Raw genomic sequence first — 13,789 nt, forward strand, 5'->3', positions numbered from 1 at the left:
AACAACAAAGAAAGACAAAAAAAAAAAAAAAAAAAAAAAGCAAAGCAACCTCCCAAACGGGACCAGTGGGTTGACAGTGATGCATGTGGTGTGGGGTAGCTCCACTGCTGAGCTGGAGGCCACCCCTTAGAACAGGCACAGGAAGGTGTTCAGTCATCTCCGCTGGGGCGCAACCACCCCAGGGTGAGAAGGTCTCTAAGTGACTCCATCTTTCCACTGAAGGCCATGACATCCAGGAGGAGGGGAGACTGTTCAAATGCCCAGTCCACGTTCCCAACCCACGAGTTCTGCAGGCTCACAGCAGCTTCTGCTACACCAGCTGAAGTACTGTGGTCAATGGGCTGGAACCTCAAGAAGAACCGACTGGTGGCAAGGTGGAAGAGGGGCGGTAGTCGGGAGGGTTCAGATGCGCCAGCAAGAAAGCAAACCGAGTGCACAACTGAAGCAATCTCGACAGGACCACCCTCCATCCACCTGTCCTCCATCACAGCTAAACGAGAACATCCCAGCCTAGTTCAAGTCCGACTGAGACCTAAGCTGAGCTCCTCTTTGGTCCACAAGCTTTCTCTGCGTGCTCATTATCCCCCAAGGTTTTCCCAGACACATAGCCGTCTTCCCGCAGCACCCCTCACCCCGCTATGGCCTCCATGGTGACAGCGACCTCTTACATCCCTCTCCCTGAACGTCCCTGGTGTCCCTCACCGCGGATTCGGTACCCGCAACCCCCGCATCCCCGGGCGCGCGGCCGGCGCAGACCAGGTGAGTGCGCGCGTCGTGAGGACCACTGGCACACCCTAACGCGCCGCCCCGCCTCCGAGCATCACGGATTGGTTGTACGCAGGCTGGCCGCGGCCGATTGGCTCTAGCCACGCGGCCGCCGGTCCCGTTTCACGGTGGGTAGCACCGCAGCGTGGATGCTGCTCGGTCCCGCGGTGGCCAGAGGAGCTTAAGCAGCCGGGAGGGGCGGGCGGGGGAGCGCCTCAAAGAGCCGCTCCCGCCGCCCACCCCGACCGCGACCCGAACAGCCCGGGCGTCGCGACCGAATCCTGTAGCCCCGGCAGCGGACAAAGGGCCATGCGAGGCTGCAGGCGCTGAGCGGAGCAGGGTGGGCCGGGGGATGTGGGGCGGGGCAGGCGGGGCCGGGGGGCCGCAGCGACGCCTCTGACTGTGGCGTCGCGATGCCGTGGTTCCCGGTGAAGAAGGTCCGCAAGCAGATGAAGCTGCTGCTGCTGTTGCTGCTGCTCACCTGCGCCGCGTGGCTCACGTACGTGCACCGGAGCCTGGTGCGCCCGGGCCGCGCGCTGCGCCAGCGGCTGGGCTACGGGCGAGGTACGCGAGGGCGCGCGGCGTGAGGGCCCGGGCCTCCCAAGGCGCGGGGGTCTGACTGCCCAGAGCCCCCGCTGCCGAGCTCCTCCCAGCTCCGCTATATTGGGGGTGGGGTCGCGGCTCTGTTCGGCGGGACTCCGGATGACGTCGGCAGTAACGCCGGGGACCCTCTTGGGGCGCATCCCTAACCTTTTCTGACCCTGGAATCTGGTTTAGACCCAGTGGTGATGGAGTTAACAGTGGGCTATTGCGGGCACCAGTGCCCTCAGCCAAGAGGCCTGGCAGGCCCTTGCCTACTTAGCAGGGCCTCAGTTTCCTTGTCTGCTGGTGGGGGGCGGGGTAAGGGTGGCATTGAGGGATCCAGCTGCCTAGAGTGGCCAACACAGTTGGAAACCCTGGTACACCTGTGACTGTGGACTGAGATGCCGATGTGCTAGGGACCAGTGCTAACTTGAGTAAATGCTTGTAGTCTGCACATTTAAGTAAGAGTGGGTAGAGGATGTACAAAGCAACTCAGGCCGGGCGAGCCCCGTGGGCTAGAAGCAGGGGAGAACCTCTGGAGATGGTAGCCATTGACCCACACTTCGGTGGAAAAGTTCCAGAGCAGGGTGGGCATCAATAACAGCTAGGTAGAAAAAGACCAGGGGATGGATCTGAGAAGCCCAACCAAGCTGGATAGAGCTCAGCAAGGCTGCCTCTGATCCTTGTGAAGGAGGAAGGTAGCAAGTGTCTGTCCTCTGAAAGACTCAGAGCAGTGACACTGACTTGTGACACTCTGGTCCACTCCACCTAATGGATCCCAAACTCCCTGTTCAGCCCTGCTCCTGTCTCTAACCTGCAGAAGGTCCTCTGCCTCCTCATGCACCTGGCCACCTGTTTCCATACATCTTCCACCAGATCCTGGGCCAAGGATCTGAGACAGATCCCAGCCCCAAAGAAAGTCTATGGGTCATCCCAGTCCATGTACCTTATAACTGTGACAGCTTCAAGATATCCTGGCACATCTCTATCTGTCCCTAAGAGAACCCTTGTCTCAGCTGTGAGCTGATAGGTCTGGACCCAGAGCTGACCTAGTACCCAAAAAACCCACCCCCTATCAGCTCCCCTTGTGGGTTTCTCAACAGCCACAGGCCTCCCTTCCTCCTGACTAACTTCTTGAGCAATGTGATCCTGAGACCAACCAGAAAGGGGTGAAGACAGGGAGGCCCACTGCTGAAGCTTGGATCATTAGGGCAGCTGGCTCTGATTCCTCCTAGGTGGGTAGGATCTCTTCTGGCTCCTGGAAGATCAGTGCTGCCCAGTGCTACTGCTAGAAGCCGCCTGGGCTGCACAGATGGGGCCCCTGACCACATGGACTTTTTACTCTGGGCTGAAGCCCCATCTCCTGTCTGGCCACCTGGGATCCCACCAGGAACTACAAGGCTATGAGAAGCTGAGCAGCTGCATGTGTCTAAGGCTTCCCTGACCATGCAGACAGTCTTCAGTGCAGGCAACATTCAGTGGGTGTCCAGCAGCCTGTGCTTCCAGATTTCTCCAAGTGTGATTGGGGCAGAAGCCTGTCTGCACACCCTCTGTGCTGAGGCTTAGCTCCCGCAAGATGGTGTTAGTGGCCTGGGCTGAAACCCCACTACGGAAAGCTCCCAATGTACGCCAGATGCCTGGACTTAGCTTGATGGGCTGTGGGTATCCAGGCCAGGCTCTGGGAATTTGACCAAGCGAGTCTCAGTTGTTCACTTCCTGGCTGGTCAGGAAAGGATCGAGAACGTGGAGCAAGTGAGAGGTACCACAGGAATTTCAAGAGAAGAGACCACAGGCAGCCCCTCACCTAGAGACAGTTCAGGCCCGTCTGTACCTGGACAAGAGCCTAGCTTCTGAGCTCTGCGCTGAGGGGCCGATGTGGATGCAAAGCCTAGTTTGAAACAGGAAGGGTTCCTGGATCCGGTGTCTCTCACTGGGAGCACCAGGAGAGACAGGACTTCGAGAAAGTGAAACTTCCTGCCTTTGAAGACTCAAGTCCAGAAGAGTGGACACCTAGGAATGACGTGGGTTTGAAGCTTAGGGAGAAGGTTCAGGAAGTGGGACGAAACAAGGTACAGGGGTGTTCTACCCCAAACTGGAGGGGGCAATTGTGGACATGTCTTCATATAGATCTGGGGAGAGTCAGGAGGCAGGCACCCTAGCATGTGGGCAAGGCATTGAGGATACTAGGCCATCTGCAATTCCTCCCAAGGCCAAGCCATTCAGAAGATCACCAGGTGGAGCGGGGCGTGTGTAGTTATAGCCTGAGAGTGTGTAGGGCCCTGCTTCCAGCAGTCATCCAGGACCGGACAAGAGCTGTGAGGGACTCTTGCTTTGCACTTCCCACTCTAGGTGGGTTCTAGAAGGGCCCCAAAGTGAAGGAGCAAGGGCTTCAGCAATTCTTCCTGCCCCCACCCCTCCCAACAACAAAGATGCTGACCTTAGAGAGAGTCTGGGACCTGACACACTTCACATGCTATCTGCAGATAGTGAGAAGCTGACTGGTGTGACAGACAGCAGGGGTGTCCGAGGGGTATCATCCACGCAGAGGGCAGAGGACTCCAGTGAAAGTCATGAAGAGGAGCAGGTGGTAAGCAGTGACCAGAAAAGAAAAACTATGCACAAGAGGCCACTCTCTTGGTTGGATAGCTAGAGCCAAGGTTGTATGTGAGCTTCAGCACCCCAGCCTGGATGCTGTGTCTGGGTAGCAATCGATCTGCTTATGGTGTGCCTCCTGTCAGTACATCATACCTGCCTGGGCAAGCTTGCTGAGGGTGTCTGTGTGGAGAGTACTTAGGTGATGTGCGAAAGGGGGACCATGAAGTTCTGCTTTGCTGTGTGTGTGTGTGTGTGTGTGTGTGTGTGTGTGTGTGTGTACCTAGATGGACTGTGCATTTGTGACACTTCCTGCCTTTAGAACTCTTAACATGGCTACCTTTTCCTGCAGCCTGAGGGGCGGGTCCCAAACATGCTGTTTCCTGGAGGAGCTAGGAGGCCACCACCGCTGAACCTCACTCACCAGACACCTCCATGGCGGGAAGAGGTGAGCTCTGTGGGGTTGGGTGGGGCTGGGCTGGGCTGGGAGGAGGGGTGAAGCAGGCTGCATAACAGCTCAAGTCCCCTCTGGCCCCTAGTTCAAGGGACAGGTGAACCTGCACGTATTTGAGGACTGGTGTGGGGGTGCCGTGGGCCACTTGAGAAGGAACCTGCACTTCCCGCTGTTTCCTCATGTGAGTACCGCGGGAGAGGATGGGTGTGCAAAGTGGGCACGGCGTGTAAGGAGCTGTGAGTCAGTGGTCGCTACTCTACCGGCAGACTCGCACTACTGTGGCAAAGTTAGCTGTGTCCCCTAAGTGGAAGAACTACGGACTCCGGATTTTTGGCTTCATCCACCCAGCCAGAGATGGTGAGCAGGTGAGGTATGCCAGGGGCAAGATGCCTTGACCAGTCCAGCTTACTGATCCTCTGTCCTGTGGCCTAGGAGACATCCAGTTCTCTGTGGCTTCGGATGACAACTCTGAGTTCTGGCTGAGCTTGGACGAGAGCCCAGCAGCTGCTCAGCTTGTAGCCTTTGTGGGCAAGGTAGGTTCTGCCCTCTTACCTTGCTCTCTCTGCACCATATCTGTCTTCCCTGGGGCTCCTGCAGCCTCTTGAAAATACAGACTGAATGTGTCAGGTGCCCACAAGGAAAATGTGACCACTCTTCTACCCCTTCCGTGTATCTCCCCTAGACTGGCTCTGAGTGGACAGCACCTGGAGAATTCACCAAGTTCAGTTCCCAGGTGTCTAAGCCGCGGCGGTGAGTGAAGGGTGCATGCATCGTGTGTGTGTGTGTGTGTGTGTGTGTGTGTGTGTGTGTGTGTGTGTGTGTGCACGCGCGCGCATATATGTTGGCATGTGAGAGGGGGCTGGGTGTCACCCTTGCCCATATTACACAAGCATCCTCCTCCTGAGGGACCATCCCAGAGGGATATGAGAGTCTTCCTTCACTCTCCGGGCTCTTCATCCATTTGGTGGGAGACAACCCCGACTCCTTATGTCCACAGGCTCATGGCCTCCCGAAGATACTACTTCGAACTGCTTCACAAGCAAGACGACAAGGGTTCAGACCATGTGGAAGTGGGTGTGAGTGTGGCCTGCCCTCTGGAGGAGCTCCAAAGACAACAGCTCTCCTCCCATCCACTTCCCATGTCCTTATTGGACAGGCACTGCAGGGTGGTCCACAACCCAAAGGGATTTCCAGTCTAGGAAATAAAGCAGATATTCAGGGACACGGGCCAGGGTCAAGAGGGCACCTTGTGGCTGCTGGATGCTCAGAGTGGCTGCACCAAAAAATGGCCCTTCACCAGGAGACGTGGGGGAGAGAGTGTACAGCAGGAAGCACAGCATGTAAATGCTGTACCTGGAGAACTGGCCCCCATCTTTTAGCATCTTCTGAGACTCCAGAAGTCTGGTAGCCAGGCCAGGCCTGAGCTGTAATGCTGCGCTGAACTGCTCAGACTGTCCTGTGAGAGGGGCAGTGAGGTTTGCCTGCCAGGAGTCCCTCTGGCCTCTGTGGAACAATGGGAAGCCAAGAAGTAGGACATTGGAAAGTGTATTGCTATCTTTTTATTGCCATGATTATCACTGTAACAAAGTACTCGACAAGAAGCAACTTAAGGAAGGGTTTGCTTTAGCTCACAGTTTGAGGGTGCAGCCCATCCCAGAGTGGGGGGAAGGGGTCCTGGCAGCAGTGTGAGGTAGCTGCTTAGATTGCATCTGCAGTCTGGACCAGAGAGAGATGAATGCTGGTGCTCAGCTCACTTTCTCCTTTCTATTCAGTTTTGGACCACAGTCCATGGAATGGTACTGCCCACATTTTAGGGTAGGTCTTCTCCCCCAATTAACCTATCTAGAAAATCCCTCACCGACATGCCCAGAGTTTGCCTCCAGTGATTTTAGATCCTGTCAGGTTGAAAATCAGTATCAACCATCACAGGGAAGAAAGACATGTAGCTGGGAGGTAGGGAGAAGGGTTCCTCAGCAAGATGGAAGAGCCCGGAGGATGAGGTACAGTGACCGGTAGGAGTGGGCGTTCTCAGCCTCAGCACCATGGATATTACATGTCACCCCCAACTCAGTAGAGTAGAGGCTCAGGGTTTTGATGGTCCTAGGGAAGCAGAGGTATTGGTACAAAGGTCTAGGACAAGCTGGCAACTGAAGTGCAGAGTCAGCCCCCCAGGAGCCCCAGATTAACAGAGGAACATATCTGCAAGGAGACTCAGGAGCAGCCATGGAGCTGGGCTATGGGGAAGCCATCTGGCCGCAGATCCTAGGTCTGGGGCTGAGGAAGAGTCCAGCAGAGACCTCAGGAAGGCAACATGCAAAACCAGAGGGAAAATGGGATCATAAGTTATATTCAGCAATCCTTGGAGGAAAGGGGGAGGGAAGGAACGAAGTTGGATGGGGTCTGGATCTGTCCCTTGAACCCCTCAACCTTTTGGGCCTTCTGTCAGAGGCCCCCTCCCTCCCTCTCTACCCACCAAGCTTCTTACATCCTTTGAGGAATTTTGCTCTCTAATCCCTCACCCTCGAACTAAGGAAAACCACCTACCACGACCCAACCTCTTTCCTATCCCCACACCCCCAGTGGCGAGCTTTCCTGCCTGGTCTGAAGTTCGAGATCATTGGCTCTGCTCACATTTCCCTGTACACAGGTGCGGGCTGGGTCCTTCCTCAGGGGAATGGCTGGGTTCTGAGGGCTCAGCATGGGGATGGTGAAGGGTAGGTTGAAGCTCCAGACATCCTTCTACTCTCAGATGAGTCATCTCTGAAGATGGACCACGTGACCCATGTGCCTCAGTCTCCCGCCAGCTATGTAGGGGGATACCCAGCACACGAGGAACCCAGTGCTGACATGCTGCGGCCAGACCCCAGGGACACCTTCTTCCTCAGTGAGAGGAGGCTCCAGAGGAGGGTGAGGATGGAGTGGGGTGAGGCCCAGGCCACCAAGTGACTGACCACCCTCTTCTTCTAGCTCCTCGGATGGAACCTCTGAGCCTGGAGAATGTACTGGAGCCCTGTGCCTATGCGCCTACCTATGTCCTCAAGGATTTTCCCATAGCCAGATACCAAGGACTACAGTTTGTAAGTGCCCAGTGAGAGAGACTTCTTAAAGCAGCCCTTTCCCCCAAGCCCTACCCACTGAGCTCTTGCCCTACTTGCAGGTGTACCTGTCCTTCATCTATCCCAATGACCACACCCGTCTCACTCACATGGAGACAGAGAACAAATGCTTCTACCGTGAGTCCCCACTATACCTGGAAAGGTAGGTTGGGGTGGGGGGTCGTCCTGCGGGAATGAGGAGGAGGGGCCTCCATGAGGAAGGTCTCTGATGCCCTTTCTCCTCCAGGTTTGGGTTCTATAAATACATGAAGATGGACAAGGAGGAAGATGAGGAAGAAGAAGTTCAGCGTAGAGCCTTCCTCTTCCTCAACCCAGATGGTGAGTGCCCTACTCCTGCTGTCCACCCAGCCCATCTGCCAGATACTCGCTTACCAGACACTCTCTACAGACTTCCTGGATGATGAGGATGAGCAGGAACTGTTAGCCAGTCTGGAGCCCACTGACGCATCCCTACGGCAGAGCCACAGGACCCCCACCCCAACAGCCTCCACGGGGACTACAGCCACCTCTGCCCCTCCTACAACCAGTCCTCTGGATGAGCAGACCCCCAGACACTCCCGGGCACTGAATTGGGCCCCACGCCCCCTGCCCCTCTTCTTGGGGAGAGCTCCACCTCCCCGAACTGTGGAGAAGTCTCCCTCAAAGGTGTATGTGACCAGAGTACGACCTGGAGAGCGGGCTTCCCCAAAGGCACTGAGAGACTCGCCCTGGCCACCCTTCCCTGGTGTCTTCCTACGTCCCAAACCTCTGCCCAGAGTGCAGCTGCGGATGCCCCCACATCCACCGCGGACCCAGGGCTATAGGACCAGTGGCCCCAAGATCACAGAACTAAAGCCCCCAGTCAGGGCACAGACCACCCAGGGAGGCCAAGAGGGCCAGTTGCATGGACAGGGACTCATGGTGCCCACAGTGGACTTGAACTCCTCAGTGGAAACACAGCCTGTGACCTCCTTCCTGAGCTTGTCTCAGGTGTCCAGGACACAGCTGCCTGGAGAGGGTGAAGAAGGAGAGGATGATGGGGCCCCTGGTGATGAGGCCACATCAGAAGATAGTGAGGAAGAGGAGGAGCAGGCCGCTGGGCGGCCACTGGGCCGCTGGCGTGAGGATGCCATTGACTGGCAGCGCACATTCAGTGTGGGTGCCATGGACTTCGAGCTGCTGCGCTCTGACTGGAATGACCTGCGCTGCAACGTATCCGGGAACCTGCAGCTTCCTGAGGCTGAGGCGGTGGATGTGGTGGCTCAGTACATGGAGCGACTTAATGCACGCCATGGCGGGTATGGGGCAGGTTGCTGCTTGGAAAGAGGGCATGCTGTTCCCCACAGGAATCTCAGGCCTTCCTCGGCCCTCACCGGTTCTCTGATCCCCTTTCCCTCTCCAGTGATGAGTGTCTGACTGTTCTGCTTTGCCCAGGTTGAAGGGCTCTCTGGAGCCCCACTCAAGACTGGCTCCATACCCCTTCACTGCCAAGCTCCAAATCCGTCACCCTGGACCTAGACTCTAGGATGAATCCAGACTACAGGGAACAGTTGTCAGGATTAGCCGGGTCAAGGGCAGACAGTCTTTTCAGGCACAAGAGACACAGAAGGGTCAAGGTCAGGACCGCCAAACATCTTGTAGAGCGCTGAAGGGTCTGGGGACTCTAACTCAAGGGGGAGGTCCCAGAGACCCTGCCCACTGACCCTCTTGGCCCCCTAGGTCTTAGGAATCCAAGCTGTTTCTACCCCATTTTGAAGGAGAATAGGGCCCTAATTTATCTTTGAGGGAATTCTTATGAGAGTCTGTTCTGTACATTGTCAGCCTTGAGGAAAGGTAGAACCTTCTGTGGACCTCGATGAACACAGGGGCATCAAGACAGGGTGTCTAGCATGGATAGAAAGAGCCAGGCTCAACAGGAAGTTTTGGACGGGTTAGGGATTGTACTGCTATTCCAGAGGACAAGAGCATGATAGTCCTCAAATAGGGCAGTGATGAGGTGGCCTAAGACTCTGCCCTCATTGGTGGTACAGGACGGTCCCAGGTGGTTCAGAGGACAGGTTTCCTGAAAGCAGTTTGTAAGGACAGTCCCATGGCCTCTTTAGGGAACTGTCCACCGTGAGTGGTCAAGGCGTGACCTTGTTTTGCACATCTGGGTGCTAGGGTGTGGGTAGCCCCAAGGAGTAACCTAGAGTGTTTGGTTGTGAGGGCAGAGGTTCCTGACCTGGGGTGGGGGGAAGCAGTGAGTCACACCTATGAGTCTGGGCCCATCTGAAGTCACACTGCCTGGTTCCTATAGAGAAGCACTAGCTGTCACCGGGAGGTAGGAAGCAGAATGAATAGCCTGAGAACTCTTGCCTGAGACAAAATAGAGAAGTCTGCTGGAGGTGCAGGGTGGCAGGGGAGGACCAACATCCTCCTGATGGCTCCATAGGAAGCTGGCCATAGCAGGAGAGGACTGAAACAGCACCCCAGGACAAAGGAAATCAGGCAAAGGAAGTCATCTAGGAGAACACGACAATCCTGGGCTCACAGCACCTCCTAGTGTAGCCTTCTCTACTTCCTGCTGGTCTGGGGAAGTGAGATGTGGGATGGTCAACTTGCCTCTGGGATGAAAGCAGCAGGTTGCAGGTGTTATGCAGTCTGAGGAGTGTAGCTACGTGGTTCTCGGGGTGAAGTGGGGGGCGTGCAGGTATGTTAAGTAGAATTGCGGCCCTTGGCTAATCAGCCCTGCCTCGCAGGCGCTTCTCGCTTCTGCGCATCGTGAACGTGGAGAAGCGCCGCGACTCTGCACGAGGAAGCCGCTTCCTCCTGGAATTGGAATTGCAAGAGCGCGGAGGAGGCCGCCAGCGCCTATCAGAATATGTCTTCCTGCGACTGCCTGGAGCACGTGTCGGGGACGAGGATGGAGAAAGTCCTGAGCCCCCTCCTGCCCCCTCCATCCGCTCAGACAGTCGCCCAGAGCTCTGCCGGCCCTTGCATCTGGCCTGGCGTCAGGATGTCATGGTTCACTTTATTGTGCCAGGTATGTGCGCCTCAGTGGTGGCGGGGGCATGCAAATGCCAAGGGTATGGGTGACTGGAAAGGGTCTTCCAAATGAGAAACCATGCTGTTCAGTCATGCTGGCTCCGTGGCACCCTCTCTTCCAGTGAAGAATCAGGCTCGCTGGGTAGTGCAGTTCCTGGCAGATATGACGGCGCTGCACGTGCATACTGGGGACTCGCACTTCAACATCATCTTAGTGGACTTTGAGAGCGAGGACATGGATGTGGAGAGGGCCTTACGTGTGGCTCAGCTACCTCGGTAATGATGATCACTACCACCACCTAGTGAGGCCAAAGATCTTTTCTTTTGTGGGAGGTGGGTTGTGATGATTCCTGTGATTCCTTCACTTCCTCAGGTACCTGTACCTGAGACGAACTGGAAACTTCGAACGCTCTGCGGGCCTGCAAGCTGGAGTGGACGCAGTAGAGGTCTGTCAAGGGCTTCGGGGAGAGGAATGAGGGTGCTGAGCTCACCTCGGGGAGGTGGGCAGGGCTCAGACCTCCCAACCTGCAGGATCCCAGTAGCATCGTTTTCCTCTGTGACCTGCACATCCACTTCCCACCTAACATCCTGGACAGCATCCGAAAGCACTGTGTGGAGGGCAAGCTGGCCTTCGCCCCTGTGGTCATGCGTCTGGGCTGCGGGAGTTCACCGTGGAACCCACATGGTAAGGATCTAAGTGTTCCCTCCAGGTTCTCACAACCACCAGGGCAAAATCTAAGCCTAACCTCCTGGGTAAGAGGACCCAGAAGTGCAGGGTCATGCAGAGTTCATAAGACCCTTTCCTCTGTGGACCTGTGAGTTCGTGGGTTATGATCACATACCAAGCCCCTTAAGAGACTCCAAAATAAGGAGGCTTCTTGGAATTCCTCCTGGGGTCCTTCAGTCTTCCCTGGGAGAAAATGTTAAGGACTGCGGTCTGGTGATCATCCTCCCTGCTCCAAGGTTACTGGGAAGTGAATGGATTTGGCCTCTTTGGGATCTATAAGTCAGACTTCGACAGAGTGGGAGGCATGAACACTGAGGAGTTCCGTGACCAGTGGGGAGGCGAGGACTGGGAACTTCTGGACAGGTGACTGCCCTCCCTACACTGAGACGCCTCATCTTCCCCCAAACCCCTCCCATCTGCCCCACGCCCGAGAACCCTCCCCACCCCCAGGCTCCTGCAGTGTCTGGGCAGCCCTGAGTCACCTGAACCAGGGCTCTGACTTCCCACCCACCCATCCCAGGGTCCTGCAGGCAGGGCTGGAGGTGGAGAGGCTTCGGCTGCGGCACTTTTATCACCACTACCACTCAAAGCGGGGCATGTGGGCCACACGCAGCCGCAAAGGTGCCCGCACACCGCGATCCTGAAGACCTGGCTGAGGCAGCGGCTAGAAGCTGCACCCTGAGCCTGATTCAGGCTCTGCTACCACCTGTGCTGGCCCCATAAAGCCTCCTCCGTGACTCCAGATAGGCAGCCTTCAATGGCAGGGCTGGTACCTTGGTCCCCACACTCCCTGATGATTTCTGTGAAATTTTCCGTAGCAATGACATTGTTTTCAGAATTTACAAGAGTTCTGTCTGTTCTGTTTTTTATTCAGAATGAAATGAAATATTTTTTTTAGTTCTGACTTGTTCTCTGTGACTGTTCTCTTGTGAGGCAGAGCCCTGGTTAGCAGGGGTGGCTGTGAGCAATGCAGCCCCCCCCCTCCCCGCCCCATACCCACTTCCTGCCTTTAGCGGCTGTGTTTCCACCTGGTTTCTGTGGAGTCTGGCTACTCAGAACAGACATTGCATGAGACCTTCCCACACAGGAACTGTTGCTGAACCAGCATATGTGGAGACACCAAGTCTCCTGTATGACCTCGATCTGTCATTCTGCAGGGGAGGACCCACTCAGCCAGAGCAGACACACTGAAACCCCCAGTTACCCACATTGCCTTCTCTAGATCTAGTTCAGAAGAAGTGCCCCTGCTTACAGATGTTTTACAAGAAAAGCATTGGGTTTAAGAATAGATGTGCTAGGAGCTGGAGAGACAGCTCAGTGGTGAAGAACACTTGTTGCTCTTGCAGAAGACCTGGGTTCAGTTTCCAGCACCAACATGGTGGCTCACAATTATCCCCAACCCAGTTCCAGGGGATCCAACACCCTCTTAATATCTCAGGTCACCTGGTACACACATATGTATGTGAAGGCAAAACACTCATATATAGCCAGGCAGTGGTGGCACACTCCTTTAACCCAGCACTTGGGAGGCAGAGCCAGGCGGATCTCTGTGAGTTCAAGGCCAGCCTGGTCTACAGAGAAAAATCCAGGACTGAACCAAAACTACACAGAGAAACCGTGTCCTGAAAAGAAAACAAAACAAAAAAAACAAAAAAAAAAACCACAAAACTTTATATATATATATAAGGATCTTAAAAACACACACATTAAAAGAAGAAGGTGTGGTGGCATATACCTTTAATCTCAGAAGCTGGGAGAAAGACTGTCATATCTCTGTGGCTCAGATACATAGTGAGACCCTATCAAAAAATAAAATAAAAAAGGCAGCATGCTACCAAGGCTGGCAAGATGAGTCAGTAGCCAAATCTGGTGACCCAAGGACCCACATAATAGAGAGAACTAACTCCTACAAGTTGTCCCCCGACCTCCACAGGCATGCCATGGCACATGCACCCAGAAATACATAATTTTTTTAAAAGTACTGCAAGTTAAAAGAACTTCCTCTCAAAAAATAAAATAAAATGATGTGGGCTGGGCTGGAGAGCTGGCTCAGCGCTAACATTTGCTGTTCTTGCAGAGGATAGTATTCAGTTCCCAGCTCACATGGTACCTCACAACCATTCAGGACTCTGGTTCCAAGATATCCAACACCCTCTTCCTATCTCCTTACACACCAGGCATGTATACACATGTGGTACAATACATACATACAGGCTGGCAAGACACTCATCCACACATACATGCACAGTCGTAAACACATACACACAAAATGTGAGCTGGGGAAACAGCTCAGCACTTAGCACTGCTGCTCTTCCAGAGAAGCTGACTTATGTTCCTGGCATCCACATCAGGCAGGTCACAATTTCCTGTAACTTTCAGATCCAGGGATCCAACATTCTCCTCTGGTCTCTGTGAACACTAGTACACAGATGGCATACACACATACACAGATATATACACATACGCATAAATAAAAATAAAATTATTTTAAGGCCGGGTGGTGGTGGCACATGCCTTTAACCCCAGCACTTGGGAGGCAGAACCTGGTGG

The 13,789-nt window shown here is 54.9% G+C and overlaps 1 protein-coding gene across 1 annotated transcript; it reads left to right on the top strand.

Moving 5' to 3' along the window:
• Positions 1–883: 883 nt before the first annotated feature.
• B4galnt4 (beta-1,4-N-acetyl-galactosaminyltransferase 4) lies at positions 884–12,136 on the top strand. Its single transcript, XM_036198685.1, has 20 exons — positions 884–1,329; positions 3,831–3,934; positions 4,292–4,387; positions 4,479–4,574; positions 4,660–4,750; positions 4,826–4,926; positions 5,076–5,143; positions 5,391–5,469; positions 6,974–7,040; positions 7,143–7,277; positions 7,361–7,470; positions 7,551–7,651; positions 7,736–7,827; positions 7,898–8,786; positions 10,227–10,510; positions 10,635–10,788; positions 10,886–10,958; positions 11,044–11,197; positions 11,476–11,602; positions 11,760–12,136. The coding sequence occupies exons 1-20, from the start codon at positions 1,179–1,181 to the stop codon at positions 11,881–11,883; spliced, it is 3,096 nt and encodes a 1,031-aa protein (XP_036054578.1). The 5' UTR covers positions 884–1,178; the 3' UTR covers positions 11,884–12,136.
• Positions 12,137–13,789: the final 1,653 nt, after the last annotated feature.

Source organism: Onychomys torridus, chromosome 1 (assembly GCF_903995425.1).
Source record: "Onychomys torridus chromosome 1, mOncTor1.1, whole genome shotgun sequence".
In the NCBI taxonomy this organism is placed as follows: Eukaryota; Metazoa; Chordata; class Mammalia; order Rodentia; family Cricetidae; genus Onychomys; species Onychomys torridus.

Excerpts from the sequence above, each read along its gene's own strand:
- B4galnt4 (XM_036198685.1), top strand. The coding sequence starts at position 1,179 with ATGCCGTGGTTCCCGGTGAAGAAGGTCCGCAAGCAGATGAAGCTGCTG. Across the intron at positions 5,470-6,973 it reads CAGACCATGTGGAAGTGGGT|TGGCGAGCTTTCCTGCCTGG; the intron begins GTGAGTGTGGCC and ends CCACACCCCCAG. Across the intron at positions 7,471-7,550 it reads GATACCAAGGACTACAGTTT|GTGTACCTGTCCTTCATCTA; the intron begins GTAAGTGCCCAG and ends CCCTACTTGCAG.